The 19,641-nt window shown below is 45.4% G+C and overlaps 1 protein-coding gene across 5 annotated transcripts in view; it reads right to left on the bottom strand.

The window, feature by feature from the left end:
* Positions 1 to 1,905: 1,905 nt before the first annotated feature.
* The window catches only part of CSPG5 (chondroitin sulfate proteoglycan 5), a 56,791-nt gene continuing 39,055 nt past the window's right edge, over positions 1,906 to 19,641 (bottom strand). For 2 of the 5 annotated variants that reach the window (XM_061576931.1, XM_061576930.1), the window contains exon 5: positions 1,906 to 13,364. In XM_061576931.1, the coding sequence (XP_061432915.1) occupies positions 13,182 to 13,364 (183 nt within the window). In that variant the 3' untranslated portion in view covers positions 1,906 to 13,181. The remainder of the gene's footprint in view (positions 13,365 to 19,641) is intronic. The other 3 variants (XM_061576934.1, XM_061576932.1, XM_061576933.1) reach the window with 2 other exon arrangements.

The following is a 19,641-nucleotide window of genomic DNA, read 5'->3' as shown; positions in this document are numbered from 1 at the left end:
AAATTGGAGATTGCAAAATGCTGCTCAGTAGACATGATTCCTTGCAAAAGGTGTCAGTTTTGTTGCCAGAAAAAAGGGGAAAACCCCTATTAGTATATTTTGGTACTGGTGTAGAGGTGTTACGGGAGGGCAAACAAACACACCGGGCGTGGTTATGCCCGTATGCGAATGAGATGCTTACATCCACGTCCGCACCGTTTAGCCTGGGGGGCTAATGCGGTGCTGGGATCCCCCACGGCCCCACCCCTCGGTGGGGGAGTTGCTATATAAGGCGGTGAATCAGAGGGCTCGGGGTTCAGTGTTCAGCTTAAACCAGCGAAGCAAGAAGACCGGCTAGATAGGCCCTGGGACTCCCCTGGATCGCTGTCCTTCTCAGGACCGACCAGGGCAAGCCAGTGGCGTGGCCCCGAGAGCCCAGAGCCAATGTTCTTCTAAGAGCCTGTCTGGGGACTCAGGGTGCCGTAATCTCAGCTTAACCAGAGCTGGGTCAGCTAGCCTCCCCTAGCCCTGTAGTGGAGGACCTAGGAGTAGGCTAGCCGGGACAGAGATTGTGGGATCTCCCTGTTAGACAGGTGAAGGGGCCGATACCCCTTCGAGTGTTGTATATCTCGGCCTGTAATATACAACTGTGGTTAATAAATAAGTGTGCCTCTGACTACGTCGTCCAAGTCTCCTTGAACCTACTACACTGGCAAAAGAGGTCCCATGATGTAGCTGCTCACCCCGAGCCCTCATTACTCTGGTAGTGCGTTGTCTTGAACTGTGCGCCTTTTGGCGTCATCTGGTCGAACACCATATGAGACAAAGAAAGCTGTCTCTGGTGTGGACCAATCAGTTTCAAAGACAATGCATAAATTACCAGAGTGTTGTTTTTGTTTGCATTTGACTGCAGGTATTGTGGTTAATGTAGACATGATTCCTTGCAAAAGGTGTCAGTTTTGTTGCCAGAAAAAAGGGGAAAACCCATATTAGTAAACCGGAATGAAGTTCTACCAGAAACTCCTTTGGATCTTCTTGGTTTTATTGTGTTTTATGGAGACGACATATTTCCGAATTTGCGAATTTCACTGCAAATTTTATTAACAATAGCAGTTTCAATTTCAAGCTGGGTGAGTGAGTGAGTGTATAGAGTGGTGGGTGCATAGTGATGAGTGATAAGAGATGGAGTGATGTGGTACAGAAGGATGTGGAGCTGAGTGGACTTGCCGATGACTGGTACCAGCGGTGTCAGGAGGAGGCTCGTCAAGGACGCTCCTGGGCAGTTGGAGGCAGTCGTCCTCCAGCAACAATGGAGGGCGGAGGAGCGACACTCACAACAACGAGCGAAGCGCCGGGTGGTTAAAGCACAGAAAGTTGGCACAGTAGGCGGCACAGGTGGTGCATCAGCCAGTCTTCTCAATCAGTCGGCCCGTGGCACCTGGGTCTGCCCCGTGACCTCCTGCCAGCGGGCGTTGGACACTTCACGTGGCCTCAACGTGCGCATAGCCTGGCACAAGCGTCGTGGTGACGTCACCGCCACTTAGTGGCGAATGGCGGTTGTTTTGTTGTTGTGTTGTGAGTGTATAGAGTGGGTTTGTTGATGGGTGTGTGAGTATATAGAGTGGGTTGGTTTGTTGGTGGGTGTGTGGGTGAGTGTATAGAGTGGGTGAGTGTGGGTGAATGTGTAGAATGGGGAGTGTATAGAATGGGGAGTGTATAGTGATGAGTAGGTGAGTGTATAGTGGTGAGTGAGTGTATAGAGTGGTAAGTGTAGTGAGACTCGTGTTGCTTTATCCAGCAGAGGGCGCACGTAACGCACGCAGACGGCGTGAGATGACCGTAGGCGAGTAAGTAGTGGGTGGGTGGATGAGGCGTTACTAACTAAACAATAACACAAACAATAAATGCCACTTATAGACTACATCAGAAATTGAATACTGTTTATGTTCAACTTTGCTTTCAAACCCCATTTTTTACATTGAATCATGTATCTGCGATGTAAAAACACATTGGTTTAAGAGCAATTTGACAGCACACTTAAAAATAACCTTACACACTGAAGCAAATTAGCGCAAATCACTCATCGTATGAATTCTACAATGACGTACATTAATGCATGCGGTTCACCAGATACATCACAGTTTCATTAAAAACCAACGAGCGAAAATTCACTTGGGTTAAATACCGTAGGTGCAGCCCAAACAACTGATGGGGTTCCCCTCACAATCACACGGGTGGAAGATGTCAGACGAAACCAATGCTGACATGTGACCGACACAGGACGGGCGGGCCTTCATCGGGATTGACACGAGGCTTTGTTTACGTATTCATTTATTACGACTAAAAAGTTATTGGGCAAACAAAATCACACGTCCGTCGTGACATTTAACAAACTGCGTGTGTGCTAAGCTAGAAGAGGAAATAATGAAATAACACTCGCTCATTTATTTATTTTGCAAATGGAAGCACAAGGGGCCGTCCATAAATGACGTCACGCGATTTTGGTCGATTTTTGACCCCCCCCCCCCTTCGTCACACGGCGTCACAAAAAGTCAGACCCCCTCTCAAATATGACGTCACAAATCTCTGCCTCCCCCCCCAAAATAAAACATGCTTCAAATCGCTTTAAACTATTGTAATTGTAGTGTGTATTTAATGTGCCGCTGCACTCTCTGATGTTTAAGGAGAAAGCATTTATTAAAAAGTCATTTTAATTCAGTAGACTTACAGTTATTAAAAGTTGCGTATTTTGATGTGACGTCACATTTTTCACCCCCCCCCCCCTCGTCACAAATCGTCACAAATGTCTGACCCTCCCCCCCCCAGGTGCGTGACGTCATTTATGGACGGCCCCCAAGGCCCGACGACAATACGAGAACGTTAGCATTATGCTATTAAATAAAGGTGACGTTTGAACTTTACAAACCTCAAAAACGGGGGTTTAACACCTCCTAAGTACCGTGGTCTAGAAGCCAAATCATTGCAGCCGAGAGAAGCAATGCCGCAGCGAGGGCATTTGTGAGTTTTGCGAATCTCAATTCGACCCACCGCCATTATTCAAAGCGCTATATTATAGGTGTGTGTGTCACCACGTACAATATATATTTTCATTTTTTAAAATAAATACTCTTATTTCCACCATTATCATCATCCGAAAAACCCAGCACCGGTTGAAATCGCAACATTGAACATTTTTGCACACTCAATAAACAACGGGGCCAATCACGCGAAACGCCGCACCACTTCACGTCTCCGCCCATGACGCATGCAACGAACGAAAGCGATCTCGACGGTGGCGCTTCGAGGTCGCGCCACCATGAGCGTGGACGGTGCCCAAGGTTTGTGACGAACGGGGAGAGCGCCGTGTACAGACAGTCGCGAGGCTGGGCACATCGTCAGCGCTGACTCTTAAAACTCAATGGCTACTCTAACAAAGTACCTCTCTGTCCGACCCGAACTGTCAACAGAATAACATGAAGCTAAAGAACACGGTGTACGTCCGCAAAGCTATACATATACATCACGCTACATTAAGCACACGCACAGTATATTCACCTCAACAAAATGTGAAAATGTAGATTATTTTTATGTTAGGGTTGTCATCAGTGCGGCAACGCCCAACCTTATCCTGTACGAGGCTCCAACATCTGTGTTGTCGACCTTCATATATTGACAGCATGATCATCAAATCATGGGCATGGCACAATGAGGCTCTTATCCAGCGGTGCATCCACACAAGGGTGGTTCCTGTCTCTACGACACCTCACGCTTCCTGGCAATGCCATTTTGAGACAATTGTATTGTTTGAGGACGTAAAAAAACATTGCGGGGGATGACAGGACAGAGACACGTCTCAAGCCCAGGGGTTGCATCTATGGAGGTGGGTATGCGGCAGCGTTATGCGACGCATTGGGGCACAGTCGGCCACAAGGGTGTCCCCCCCCCGAATCAACAGATTAACAAGTTAAAAATGTTTAGAAAAAAATATTAAAATTTTTGTTGTTAATTAAAAATAACCCGCGGTCTACCATGTACCAAGCCGGATTAACGCATCTGGCTATCGTTATCAATAGAGCAGTGTAAAGTTGAGCAATGGAGCCGGCATGAAAGCAAGACGCACGATAACTTTATTGTGAGTCGTATTGTACCTTTACATATTTTATTTATCCTGTAACTGTGAGACTGTCTTCCCCTGAACCCAATACACGGTCACAACTAAAATAATATAAAGTTATAGCCTACACATTATTGTACACGGGGTTAAAACACGTGTAGTAACTCTTTTGTTAAAGTGAGTCGGGGAAAAATGAGAGGAGCTCACAGTCGGATGGTGCAGAGCCCCCCCCCACCCCCCCAGGGGGCTGCAGCCCTGCTCAGCCCACACCATACCTGGGTGGCACCACAGCTCGCCTCAACAGCCTGTACACGTTCATCTTGGAATTGTGTATATGTATATAATTGTGTAATTGTGCGTATGTATATTGTGTGTAATTGTGCGTTTGTATATAATGTATAGCATATTGTATGCATTACATGTACATCAATAATACATAAACATTATTTATATATATGTAGATGTGTGCCGTGCATATTGTTAAAACGTAAAAACTATTATAAATGCAAACATTTAAATACGTTAATTTAATGTGTTAAAAAAATCCTAAGCATGTGTGTATGTAAGCCTATTTTCCCATACGTAACTGACAAGCTATTCGAAATTGCAATCTCAAATTGAGCCAGAATAAATGTTTCAAGTTTATATTAAAATGTAATTGGTTGAAGACCATTTCACAAGCGATAAACATTTCGAAACATATAAATGGCTATGACGTAGATGTTACGTATCTAACGAAATGAGGGTTATATACCTATCTATTGTACCACATGTAGATGTTATGTATTGTAAAAAAATTCTACATTTTATGTAAATTTTATAGCAAAAAAAACGAATACCTCAGGGGTAAATCATTTATCAGATGAGGATTATGTTTGAACGGTTACACCTGAACAAGTAAACTGCCCTTCACAGCATGAAAAAGGGGAAACGCTTTGAGAACAGATAAAATAATTGTAGATATCAAGGAAGCTGTTACAATAAAAAAATGCTGTTTGTTCACTCAATGTTTACACATAGAAATGAAATACATCAATAAATAAATTATACACCATTGTTCAGCATGAGAGACACAAACGGATGTGTCCAAGTACAGACCCATTGGCATGCTATTACACGTACAATTAATTCGAACGTTGGAGCTGGATTTAGAAACTGTATTTTTACCTACTATTAATCAAATTACTATCAAACTACAAAAGATAAATACATGTAATAAACTAATTTTCCTGGATTTAATCACTGACAAGGCATTTTATTCATTGAAAACTTTAGCAGTTATTTAAGCTATCATAAACGGAGGCTTTAATAATATAACAAGAAGTTATTAAAATAATTAATAACTAAGGTACAATAATACCCCGGTTTAGGATGTCGGGGTGGACAACGAATATCGAAACGACTTGAATCGAAGCGATTTGAACAGGGGTAGTGGATAGTCGGTGGTGATGGTGGAGGAGGCTGAAAGGCGACGGATAATGAGAACGGGTGACGACGATGCTCTCAGTGATGCGAGTGTGTGGGGTTGAGGCGACGCTAATCGGGTAGCGGTGATCGTAACGTGACAACGTGCTTACGAAACGATGTCAAAAGGGAGAGACGTGTATGTATGTTGAACTTCTTTCGCAACATACATATCCGACCATGCTAATCGGAGGTGCGGTGTATGTAAGTTTAACTTATTTTCCACTGTTATGTAACCAACCGTGCTAAATCGGGGTATTACTGTACCGTCAATATTGATCTGCACGAAGACAGTGGAAATAACAAATCAGAAGAGAAGCCAGCCGAGGAGACAACCCGCCAATAACGCAAATCACAGCAATGGGAGAGGATATTTTACAAAAAAAATGGATTTGAGAAATAAAAGCATGCAACATAAATGGATAAAGTATTAGTCGTCTTCGATTTGCTCATGAAAAAGTCACTCGAACAAAGTTAGAACAACCAATACTTTGACTTAAAAAACAAGGCTGCAAAGTTAGACAATTTTGCTAAACATAATTATGCCTTAAGATATACACTTGGATCTAAATAGTGAAATAAAGATGCAAACAAGAGGAAGGTGGATTTCTTTTGCACAATTGTATTTGTCAAGTGAGAGCAGCATACGTAAATAATAAGTTACCATTTGGCCCATATTGCCAACGATAACTCAGCTCAGAAACGTGGACAGTGACAAAGAAAATGGGCAGACAGCTGAAGAGCACATCGCGAGCAGGGATGATGCCAACGGAGAAGAATGGTGACGGAACGGCAGCCACAGGAAAGAACGCGCCCGAGAAGATGACCACGGCTGAGATGGAGTGCTGAGATGGAGTGCTGAGATCACTTGAGCGCAGACGTCACAAAGAGGAGCCTGATTGAAGACCCCAGGGCCGAGCATCCTGGCTCCGCGCTATCCCCGCGTGAGTGAGTGATCGTAAACGTCATCAACACTTGCCACGGTGCGGCACGCACGTCTGCACGAGTGGGCGATTAATAATCCGCACTGAAGCTGTGGTGAACGTCAACAGCTGTCCCTTCTATTCATTTTGCCGTGGGATAGCAGAAGTTCAGTCGGCACCCTACGATGCTCTTGGCTGGCTAACTAAACCTCGATCTACCCTCGTTAGTGTTACTATTTACATACGGCAGCAGAAAAAGAATGTGAGATGGTGGTGCCATATGGAGATAGTATAGGTAGCCTTTCATTTAGCAGTGGCCATGCCACGACTGATGATGGCAAGATCCCAGGGCTAATTCCACTCCTGTGTGAAATGTATTTCACTCTACCCCGTTGTTCTGCTCCATGAGGATACTATTCTGGGCGTAAACGTCACGCATTGCGACCAGGCTTACATACAACATGGCCAACTCCAGTAAAAGCTTACGAACGAATGCACCTACTTCTTTCGCACCATACATAGCCAACCGTGCTAATCGGAGGTGCGGGTGGGGGGGAAGGACAACAAACTAAAATAATGCTCCGATAATATCCGTCAGGATCATTGCACCAGGAAGAGGGGCACTGACACACGTGACCTGATATTGTCCATTGAAAAACTAATCAGCCGTTCATACTCTCAGAATGCACAACACTTTTGATGAAAAAATAGACAAAGAGGCTTGACCCTTTCTGGCAATAACACAGGTGTTAAGATGTTGAAACGCCACATAGGTGCTCTGTACAGTTGAGATTATTGGAATGAAAGTGTAATGCCCCTAACTTAATCGAGGCACCACCTCTAGATGCCATTTTATACGCGATAGATGTAGCCGCTTCCATAGAATCTATTTTAATTGTGATAAGCTTAAACATACATTGACACAAAAATAAACAAAAGCAAAAAATGCGCTAAAATATAACCAATTTAACTTAAAAAAATCTGAAAACTTCATCAGAAAAATCCCTTTGCAAGATGCAATTCAGTGTGAAACCTAAAAGGTCCCATAGATACAACTTTTCATAAACAATTTAAAACTATTATCACAAAAATTGAGTATGTGCGTGTCTTCTCGAGTGTGTGCGTATATTGTACATCACCTGTATCCCTCATCTCACAGCACCATCACAACGACATTGTTCACCCAACGCTGGGGGTGACGAAGCCTTCTCGAGGTCAGCCCCAAACATGGGTGCCACGGTGGATCGGAGATGTTATCTACCTCGCCTGGTATAAAGATAAACGTGGGTTCGATCCCGACCCCGACGCCTGCTATATATTTGGAGTTTTCATGCCCTCCCCAGGATTGCGTGGAATTTTCTCCAGGTCCTCCGAGTTTTCCCCCTCCACATTTCGAATCAACGTCAAGCATTTTCGAGTATTTGGCTGCTGCTGTCAATTTCCACATAAGCCACTTCGTTGAGCTAAAAGGCGATTTACTTTGCTCAGTTAGTGTTAGCCGCTGAGGTCGTGACGGGTTCTCTCTTCATTCCTGTTGCTCGATGCCCCCTGTACCGTTCCCGTTCCCCTGTGATGCCCACTTTATATATTGGCATGTATAATACAGATTGATTGACTGATTTTTGTGGTGGTTATTTTGCTGTACAGTCCAGTAATGCAGCATGGAATGAACTATCAATTTAACTTATATTGTATACCGTGTAAAATTAAGCAGGTGACACTTTGCTAATGAAAATCCGAAACTTCAAATTGGGTTAATGGTACCGTGTTTAAACAAATGTTAACTCTGGAAAAGAAATCTAGAAAGTCCACAGGACAAACGGTGAAAATATAACTTTCTTGCAGTAAACTAATCCCTTAAAAATTTAGCGTAATACGATATACAGTACTATTTAATGTATTAAATTAACATTTATCATCGACCATGGTATCTTAATATACGATCGATCAATCATTCCACTATTAAAAACAAATGCCATACTTTACCCCTTTATTTACTCTGGCGAATATACGTAGCTGTCCCTTCAACCTCCACTGACCAATGTGGTGAAGTATGGTCAACCCCACAAAGTACAGCATGGTGGGCCTTCATCGAGCAGTGTATTGACACAGGGGGTTACAATGCTAATTATAGCATGCACCATTATTGATTATGCAAATTAAGCCGAACTATGCCGTTCAATATAACACTGTAAGGTTGTTTCACAATTATTTGTATCTTGCAAAAGTGGCTTTTTTCTAATTTAAGTATTCAGATCTTAAAAGTTTAATTATTTATATTTTTGTAGATGCTATGGATTAAATTTAGAAGTTTAATGTTGTGTTATTGTATATTTAAGCTTAAAACAATAAAAATAAAAGAAACTACATACAACACGTATGAAATGGCACCGAAAGGTGATGCCTTGAGTGCGCTGGGGGCAATGGCGGAGCCAGGATTTTCAGGTAGGGGGGACAACCCCTCCAGCAATGAAACATGATAGAGGAGTTCTTAGTGAGTAAGGACTTGTCCCTTGCTTTTATTCGACGCGTGTGCGGCGATGGTGCAGCCATCGATCGAGGGTCGAATTCGAACCGCGTTGTGTGATCGGCATCACGCTCGCTGAAGGTGTTTGCCTTCAGGGAAGTCGTGTACTGTATACGCAACTGCGCACAATTCTGAGTCACTTATAACTGCTTTGCCATTACTTATTGCCAATTATGGACTCAGACTATTGTCCTATCATCTCATAGAGTCCCTGGCACGTAATAATATTCTACACAGTGGCAGTGGGGGTCGCAACATGCTGGGGGCACTAAACTTTAATTCCGATCATCTCAAATGTGGCTCGATAGGTTATGCAATTTTTTTTATTAAAGCCGTAATCTTCAAGTTTACTAAACAAACTAACATCATTGTTTGAAGGACACTACTGAACAACACAAGAGTATGTATACCGAGATCAATTATTGAAGATAATTGAGATACATTTAGGAAAGAAAAGACACAAATAAAAGAGGATGTAAAACGGAATATGATAAATAAAGGCAATGTTCCGAAAGAAGACTTTCATGAAGTACAGAGAGACGGAGGCTTGTAATTACATCACGAAACAGAAATGTGAACACATGGATCAGAAAACCGATGCAAATTAGAGCCAACTTATAACTGTGTATTAAACCTTTCCCATTCTGATGACGTACGTGCGCAATAACGTTGTCGGTACGTCTTCAGGTCGGAAGATGTACCGTGGCTCCCACAAGGTCATGCGGGAGGGCATGTGGCAGTGTTGGTGCCAGCTATCATAGAGTAGAGGTGGTCGTGTCGCGACGGTTCACTGCGGTAAGTAATGACGTCTTTAAAAACAATGGCAATACTACACCTCTCTAAATAAAATTAACGCTGAACATGCTTTGCACGTTTCGAGATTCAGCGGTGAACGGGGGACACCCACATCCTGCAACTTGCAGTGGCCATGGAGAGGACGCATCGCGGGAAAGGCTGACAGCCCACAGATGAGACTGCAGACGAAATGTATCAATGTATGTGTGTGGATGTATGTATGTAAATATGTTGGATGTATGTGTGTGATGTGTGTGGAACTTCTTTCACACCTTACGCAGCCAACCGTGCTAATCGGAGGTGCGGTGGAAGGACAACAAACTAAACGCACAGAAAAATAACGGCAACCAAAGGAGCAAACACGCCTGAGACAACTGCAGAGATCGAGCAACGATCTGAGCCCACGCACAGGATCGAGACAGTTTACCCCATCACAAGACCACGCTGTTCTTGTGTACGATCGCACAAATACGTTCAGGAGCTCGATGCCGATGTCTGCTGACCACGACGAGAGGGCTCCAGCAGAGAGAGAGAGAGTTCGTGTGGTTTTGGTCTTCCTCCTCCTCTGTTGAAGGAGTGTAGACCACAGTGGGTTTACTATATGGTCCGTAGTTTGAGTTGCATGTCCACAATATCACTGTGGCTCGTGCCTTTAATTTTCCATTCATGAAGGAGATGTGCGCATCGGCCTGTTGATGTTCATGGTTCCACCAGAGGGATGGCAAGCCCATGAGGGATGGTAATGACATGGAGAGTGCCCGCATCCAAGCGAAGTGACAATGGCTAATGGTAACCTACAGTGCTGACGCGTAATCATGCACTGGCATGAAGCGAAGTGAAGGCAAGCAGCACGGCTCTCGTGCCCATGCGTGCAGAATACAGAGTCGAGTGGCCCGCCCCTATTTGTACCTTTACAGACTTACGAGCACGTTGGCGGTGGGGAGGAGAGGGATGCCCCACGTCCTGTGTGGGAGACCGACTTGGTGCATGAAAGGACGTGCGAAGGTCAGGCCTGGCTACAAACAGCGCGTGCTCTGAACATACTGGGCTGTTGTGGCGTTACGTGGGAAAAAAACTAATCAAAGTGTTTGGATGTGGCCATTATTAACAAGAGGTTTTAGTTTCATTTTTTTTCGCATTTAATTTTGAATTTCTACATGAATAATGATACACTGTTCAGCATACTTTCTCGTATTAACACCATTTTGGCAATCGTGCTCTTAAGTTATTGCAAGCAAGTAATTGCAAATTGGATACTTGCTTCATGTAAAATGTAATATATATCGTATACAAGCTAATAATGGCTAAGCATTACAAATATATAACGTCGTGACGATTGCAATTACAGTTTGATATCAGTTTTTATTTTAAGACATCTCCAAATGAGAACTGACGATTCGTAAGGAAAATTGCAACACCAACTCTGCAAAATGTATTTTCAATTATAGTTTAAGTAATTTCACGTAAACCCTGTTTTTTTTCTTTCAAGTTACTTCTCGATGACCATATTCCGATGCACTCTTAAGGAAGAAGTGTTTTATATATACCTATACATATTGTTTGTTGGAAACAAATATTCAAATTGTATTCGAAATACGCAAATAACATCAAAACTTGCAGCTTGCAACAATATTTATATCCATTATGGTTTATGTAACATGGGCTGCAACCATATACAAGTACAAATCAACATTAGACATTAGATCTCCAAAACTTTTTTACATTATCTTGAAGGTGTGTTCATGTTGCAGCATATCTCATGCTCCTGGTTGACTGGAATAAGGTCACGTGACATTGACAACAGTCAACCGGTAAGAACACCCCAGCAATGGACAATTCTGCCTTAATTTCTACGTCGGAATAAAACCCCGTTTGATCTTTTTATGCAATGTATTTATCCATGTTTATTGTACATGTATTTGACTTGCTTCCCAACGCTGCCTAGGCAACTTTAGACTTCATTATTATGATTGGCACTTATTTACCCAGGAACGCCTCGCTAAGTCTCAAACAATTTTCCAGATGGTCCTGCGGAAATTTCGAAAAGGTGGGTGACAGATGCTATATTAGTGCCAGTGATGTAATTTATTTTTCATAGAGTAGGCCAAAGTTCACGACCGAGATTGCTTCAGTGCTTTAGGTAAGATCTTCAGACTGGGCCTCTGAGCAAGAGGGGAAGACCCGGTATTGGGGCTTATCTAACTTGCATTGTATGATTGTTCATACAGGTGGGACTGTATTTGGCTGCAATACCTAACTAACATGCAACATTTGTTTTATATAGTAGTAAGTTTTTACCCTTTTAAACTGGTAAAAACTTACTACTATATTTTGCCACTGGTAAAAGAGATCTCATAATTTTTTTATAGTTTTCTTTTTCTTTTTATGGTAAGACCCACTTAGCTATGTTGCTCTTTTTCAGACGCATGATGTTGATTCTAAATGTGGAGGGAAAATCGGAGGACCCGGGAGAAAAATCCACACGACCACGAGGAAAGAGAGAGAGAGACACGCAAACTCCAAATATACAGACGTCACGGTCGGGATCGAATCCACAACCTGTATAACAGGCGAGGTAGTTAACAGCTCGCCATCGTGACGCCCTATGTTGTAGAACAAAATAGCAAAGTTGGTAAGTTTATGAAATATTGTTACACAATTGGAGATTGCTTTTAAGTTTTATAACAAAAATTTATTTTAAATCTATTGTGGTTTACCGCTGCTGATATATCTGTCATTATACATGTTCCAGTAAAATCTAAACCCAAAACGTTCATTATGAATAATATTGGTCGCAAAAGCCTACGTGTTAAACTTAAATCTGTTTAGGTATAAGGTTAGATCGCAAAGTCCGAGTGAATAAAATCATTCCCTAAAATACTTTGTGCGATAGTCATAAATGGAGTGGTATCAGAGAGCAAGAAACGGATTGATTAACGAGTGGCGTTTCCCTTCGCCGTCACGAAGTGAAACACAAAAAGGTTCCTTTAACTTGGGTTAAAACTAAACGTCAACATTTGCACATGGGTGTGGTACGTGGTTGACAACCTTGCTTCAATTAAACATAAATTCCAGTGGGATTGGATTATTTGTACACCAGTATTAAAACTGTCACACAACCTTGTAAACGCGTGCAACTACAGTGAATGCCAATACAAGTACCGTACAAAGCCTAAAATTAAATGCTGGTGATGTGTACTTAACACCTTTATTATTAGGAACCACCGCTGCCACTCCAAAATTATAAAATCTTACCAGAGACTCCGCTCTGTTGTTGTGGTTGTGCGTAGAAAGAGGCGTGGAGCTCGGAGGCGAGGCTTTCAAGGTTTGAGGGCAAGCTCCACGCGGTTGCCACGCGGTTACTCCACCCGACGCGCCTTCAGGCGAGGTTGTTTTGGAAGGAGCGGCTATCGCTGGGTTTGTCGTCGGACGTGTTCTCGGGTTTAGCGTGCGGGACGTGCGGCGGGTGCCCTGCGGAGGCGCTGGCGTTCAGAGGCTTCCCGTGCCCCACAGTGATGGCCCCAGACTCCCCGTTCTTCTCCTGCTTCTGGCTGGGGTCGTCCTGCGGGAGGGCCAGAACAAAAATTCTCCAATTTAAACAAAAAAATGTCAAAACACGCAGCGTATTCCAAAAGGCACGCGTGCGTGAACCGCAAACCATGAAGAGGGCGCGGTAACAAACGGTGGTATAAGAGGTTTTTTTGGGGTTAGATCGCGTAAATTAAGTGTTAAACTCGCCACCACCAGACACGGCCAATTAGTAAGGTTTGTCATGGAAGCAAAACGTGACAATTAGTTACTAGTTCAGCACTACCGATTGTGTGTTGGAGAGTAAACCTACAACATTAAGACTCAGCTTCATCAGGCGACAGTCAGAGTTGTGGAGAAATCCTCCTGCTGTTTCGTCTTAGAGGGATACAATGTGACGTCATTACTTGTGAGCCAATCAGGTGCGAAGACGAGAGGGGGGTTAATGTAGCCATATAAATTACAATGAATATCCATGATTAGTCCGGTTAGTCACAGTTAATCTCACCCGAAAACCTCTGTTATAGATAATATTGGTCGCAACAGGCTACGTGTTTTAGCTGGTGGTGTTAATATGATGGTCAGCAATTGGAGTAGCTGCTTTACAGATGTTTTGGGCTGATTATGTATGTCTAACTTCTTTTGCTATGTACATAGCCATCCGTGCTAATTGGAGGTGCAGGGGAAGGACAACAAACTAAACACAAAAAGCACTTAGAAAAAATGAGTTTTCAATCTAAATGATTTAAAAGTGCATAGCTCCAGTGGCTTCCTAATATCAGAAGGAAGAGTGTTCCAGACGGCCACAGAAGCGCATCTGAAAAGCGCGCGATGCGGTGACCATCTTTGCTCGATGGCTAGCCAATAGCCATTGCTGCAAGGATGACCGGAGTTCTTGTGATGATGGTTTATGCTCCTTGATCTGTAAGATGAAGACAGCTCAGTTCTATTGAAATCGAATTGTAGTTAATCACCTTCTCCCTCATCCTCGACCCTGTCAGCACAGCTAACACCGAACACACAGATTAGCTTTACATTGTTCAATTTTCCAGGTAATGCCCACTGAGCTACATAGCTCCTTTTTAGAATCAACTTGGCCACAAATGATAGTTCAACGAAGTGGCTTAACATGTGGAAATTTATAGCAGCCAAATACTAAATGCATGTTTCTAAATGTGGAGGGAAAAACCAGAGGACCCACAGAAAAATCCACGTGATCACGGGGAGAACATGCAAACTCCAAATATACAGCAGACATCAGGGTCAAGATTGAATCCACGACCTCCTGCATTCCAGGTGAGGTAGTTAACATTTCACCATCGTTACTCTATTACAATCAGCTTTTTTAGAACGTTCATTAGAGGAAACAAATATATTTCAAATTCATCATCATCAGCCAGGGTCAATCCCAAGCTAGATGAAGGTCCTGCCCAAGCCAAAATACTTTTCCTTACATTGCTTTATGAGAACCGGCGTGTGAAGGTATTGGCGGTACTACACCGCTGGTGTGCGTTATAACAAAAACCAAAAAGCTAATTTGTGTGCAACATTTATTTATTTTCTTTATTTTTCTTGCGATTCGCAACTCCGGTGAGAAAATCTTGTAGAGTGGTGGTGCCTGAAAATCAGTTCTCGTGATATCGAGGCAGTTTGGAAGACAGAACGGTTATATGAGCGGCTGACCGTGAAGCTTCACAGTCTGTTGCCATATAGCAGCACCCAGCCCTGATGACGATTGTTTGGCTCGGTGTTCTAAAGGCAAGATTTGCACTCGTGCCCTACCTAGACTTCGTCGAGACGGTTGTTCCTCGATTAATTTCCAGAATCATTTCTTGGCAGACAGTGGCATCACAAATATTATGACGTATGGTGGTGTCAACTTCTCATGGAGAGTTCTGCAGCTCAACTCAAGTGGCAACAGCAACATCATTCGACTGTTGTATGAGGTCCAGTGTGTTATGCTGCACCAGTGTACCGCTAATATGTCCATTTGTCATTCCAAGCATGCTTTGTGTTCAGTTTTTGTTCCATATTTTTGTTGTTGCTAATGGTGACATTTCTTGACGTTTGTCATTGCAGATAGCACACAGTGATTCAACGCTGTTTTCTTCAGGCATATTGCTGTTTCTCTTCTACGTATGTTGAACTTTCTTCCACACCGTACGTAGCCAACCATGCTAATCGGAGGTGCAGGGGAAGGATAACAAACTATGGGTCTCTGTGTGAGTTTATGTATGTATGTGGAATTTATTTTGCACCGTACGTCGCCAACCGTGCTAAACAAAGCTTTCCAGAAGCTCTCCACTTTGCTCTCGTCCATCTCATCATTTCGATCTCAGTCACCTTCAACATCACCCTAGGAACACGTTCTGCTGTGTCTTCCATTTGTGTTTCCCTTGAAGATATCGTCCATTATTCCGTGAACTGGTTTCACACTACCCTGGAATTGTTCGTATTCATAATTAGCTCAACTTTTTGCAGCCTTTTTAAAAATAAAATTCTTCTAAAATGTCCTGCCTGTCAAGTGCTTGCCAAGCTGCATTGGCTTCCAGTTGCTGAACGAATAAATTATAAGGTCGCACTCATTACACACAAAGTGCTTGTCACAAATGAACCACAATACTTTGCTGATCTCGTCAAGGAGCAGTATCTGTCACGCGAACTCCGGTCATCCTCGCTGCAGTGGCTTTTGGTTAGCCATCGAACAAAGACGGTCACCGCATCGGACGCTTTGAGATGTGCTTCTGTGGCCATCTGGAATGCTTTTCCTTTCGATATTAGGAAGCCACTGGAGCTATGCACTTTTAAATATAAATTGAAAACTCCTTTATTGGAACTGCTTTTTGTGTTTAGCTTGTCCTTTCCCCGCACCTCCAATTAGCACGGTTGGCTACATATGATGCGAAATAATTTAGAAATACATACTAATGCCGTCATCAGCAAAGCTGAGATGGTTCACATATCTAACCTATATAATTAATTTTTTGTCCGTCCGTCCGTCCGCGTACGCTCCCTACCGGGGGATTTAGCTCTCGGACCGTGGGGTTCGGCGAGATTAAATTTTGCAGGTGGGCACGCCCCCGGCCCCGCGGTAAACTTAGGCATTTCCGATTTTTCGTCTCTAAACTTTAAATCGGACCGATTATCGATTTAGTGCGATTCATCTTTATTTATTTATTTAACGCTTTATTTATTTATTTACTCTTGCCGGCCGGCGCGGACCACGGCGGTTGCCCCTGGCAACGGGTAGAGACGCGTTCGCTGCGGGGTGGACGCCATTTTGAATTACCATTAAAAATATGCGCACGCATTAACACGCGATTCTGAGGTAAATTCATCAAAGTTTCACGTCCTTTTCACTCCCCCCCCCCACCCCAATGTGTGCAATTACTATTATAGGGTCGGTAGATAATAAAATTATAGCGATTAGACAGTAATATTGTAGCGCGGGGGGGGGGGTATTGGCCCCAGTACGGAGCCTCAGCTGGGTAGGCAATCTAGGCAAGGCCGGAGGCTCTGCACGGTACTAGGCCTCGACACCCCACCCGTGTCAAGCGACGACTTTGTGGTATAAACTCGATATACCCGGCGTTGCCTGGGGGGAAAATACATTTAAAATCTTCTGAAAACTTTAAAACATTACATACCAATGAAAATACAAGTGTGTAATTACTTTTAAACCCGACGCGCCAAGAATCGATTCTCTGAATCGCGAAAAGGAATCGAAGGTTGTAGATTCCTTTAGATTCGGACGATTCCCGTTTACTATAAGTTGGTTAAAGTCGATATAAACTGCTACGAACGGGAAATATCCGGCGTTTACCGGGGCAAAAATTTTATTAAAAACTCCTGAAAACATTAAAACATAACATATCAATGAAAATAAAACTCTGTCATTCAAAATGTAAACCCCCAACATGCCAGGAATCGATTCCTTGAATCGCACAAAGGACGAATCGAAGGTTGTAGATTCCTTTAGGAGGGGGAGAGTGGTGAGGGGGAGAGTGGTGAGAGTGTTGAGAGTGGTGAGAGGGGGGAGAGTGGTGAGGGGGAGAGTGGTGAGGGGGAGAGTGGTGAGGGGGAGAGTGGTGAGGGGGAGAGTGGTGAGGGAGAGTGGTGGTGAGGGAGAGTGGTGATGGGGAGAGTGGTGAGGGGGAGAGTGGTGAGGGGGAGAGTGGTGAGGGGGAGAGTGGTGAGGGGGAGAGTGGTGAGGGGGAGAGTGGTGAGGGAGAGTGGTGGTGAGGGAGAGTGGTGATGGGGAGAGTGGTGATGGGGAGAGTGATGAGGGGGAGAGTGGTGAGGGGGAGAGTGGTGAGGGGGAGAGTGGTGAGGGGGAGAGTGGTGAGGGGGAGAGTGGTGAGGGGGAGAGTGGTGAGGGAGAGAGTGGTGAGGGGGAGAGTGGTGAGGGGGAGAGTGGTGAGGGAGAGAGTGGTGAGGGGGAGAGTGGTGAGGGGGAGAGTGGTGAGGGGGAGAGTGGTGAGGGGGGAGAGTGGTGAGGGGGAGAGTGGTGAGGGGGAGAGTGGTGAGGGGGAGAGTGGTGAGGGGGAGAGGGTGAGGGAGAGTGGTGGTGAGGGAGAGACTGGTGATGGGAGAGAGCGGTGAGGGGGAGAGCGGTGAGGGGGAGAGCGGTGAGGGGGAGAGCGGTGAGGGGGGAGAGCGGTGAGGGGGAGAGCGGGTGAGGGGGAGAGGCGGGGAGGGGTGAGAGTGGTGAGGGGGAGAGCGGTGAGAGTGGTGAGAGTGGTGAGGGGGAGAGTGGTGAGGGGGAGAGTGGTGAGGGAGAGAGTGGTGAGGGAGAGAGTGGTGAGGGAGAGAGTGGTGAGGGAGAGAGTGGTGAGGGAGGTGAGAGTGGTGAGAGTGGTGAGAGTGGTGAGGGGGAGAGCGGTGAGGGGGGAGAGCGGTGAGAGTGGTGAGAGTGGTGAGGGGAGAGAGTGGTGAGGGGGAGAGTGGTGAGGGAGAGAGTGGTGAGGGGAGAGTGGTGAGGGGGAGAGTGGTGAGGGGGAGAGTGGTGAGGGGGAGAGTGGTGAGGGGGAGAGTGGTGAGGGGGAGAGTGGTGAGGGGGAGAGTGGTGAGGGGGAGAGTGGTGAGGGGAGAGTGGTGAGAGTGGTGAGAGTGGTGAGGGGGAGAGTGGTGAGGGGGAGAGTGGTGAGGGAGAGAGTGGTGAGGGGGAGAGTGGTGAGGGGGAGAGTGGTGAGGGGGAGAGTGGTGAGGTGTAGAGTGGTGAGGGGGAGAGTGGTGAGGGGTAGAGTGGTGAGGGGGAGAGTGGTGAGGGGGAGAGTGGTGAGGGGGAGAGTGGTGGTGGTGTGGGTGAGTGGTGAGGGTGAGGTTGAGTGGTGAGGGTGAGGTTGAGTGGTGAGGGTGAGGTTGAGTGGTGAGGGTGAGTGGTGATTGGTGAGGGTGAGGGTGAGTGGGGAGGGTGAGTGGTGGTTGTTAGTGGTGATTAGTGAGGGGTGAGTGGTGAGGGTTAGTGGTGAGCATGAGTGGTGAGGGTGAGTGTTGAGCGTGAGTGGTGAGGATGAGTGGTGATTGTTGAGGGTGTGATTGGTGAGGATGAGTGGTGAGTAGTGAGGGTGAGTGGTGAGGGTGAGTGGTGAGGGTGAGTGGCGGTTGTGAGTGGTGATTAGTGAGGGGTGAGTGGTGAGGGCGAGCGTGAGTGGTTAGGGTGAGTGGTGAGGGTGAGCAGTGAGGGTGAGCAGTGAGGGTGAGTGGTGATTGGTGAGGGTGTGATTGGTGAGGATGAGTGGTGAGTGGTCAGGGTGAGTGGTGAGTGGTGAGCGGTGAGGGTGAGTGTTGAGGGTGAGTGGTGAGTGGTTAGGGTGAGTGTTGAGGGTGAGTGGTGAGTGGTTAGGGTGAGTAGTGAGGGTGAGTGGTGAGCGTGACTGGTGAGTGGTGAGCGTGACTGGTGAGGGAGAGTGGTGAGGGAGAGTGGTGAGGGAGAGTGGTGAGGGAGAGTGGTGAGGGTGAGTAGTGAGTGGTGAGGGTGAGTGGTGATTGGTGAGGGTGAGTGGTGAGGGTGAGTGGGGAGGGTGAGTGGCGGTTGTTAGTGGTGATTAGTGAGGGATGAATGGTGAGGGTGAGCGTGAGTGGTGAGGTTGAGTGGTGAGCAGTGAGGGTGAGTGGTGTTGTGAGGGTGAGTGGTTGTTGTGAGGGTGCGTGGTGAGGGTGAGTGGTAAGAGTGAGTGGTGAGTGGCGGTTGTGAATGGTGATTAGTGAGGGGTGAGTGGTGAGGGTGAGCGTGAGTGGTTAGGGTGAGTGGTGAGGGTGAGCAGTGAGAGTGAGCAGTGAGGGTGAATGGTGATTGGTGAGGGTGTGAT

This window comes from Lethenteron reissneri, chromosome 62 (assembly GCF_015708825.2).
Source record: "Lethenteron reissneri isolate LAM-NWPU_2019-01 chromosome 62, ASM1570882v1, whole genome shotgun sequence".
NCBI classification, from domain to species: domain Eukaryota; kingdom Metazoa; phylum Chordata; class Hyperoartia; order Petromyzontiformes; family Petromyzontidae; genus Lethenteron; species Lethenteron reissneri.
The sequence above is the reverse complement of the archived record's forward strand: the minus strand, read 5'-3'. Positions and strand labels throughout refer to the sequence as shown.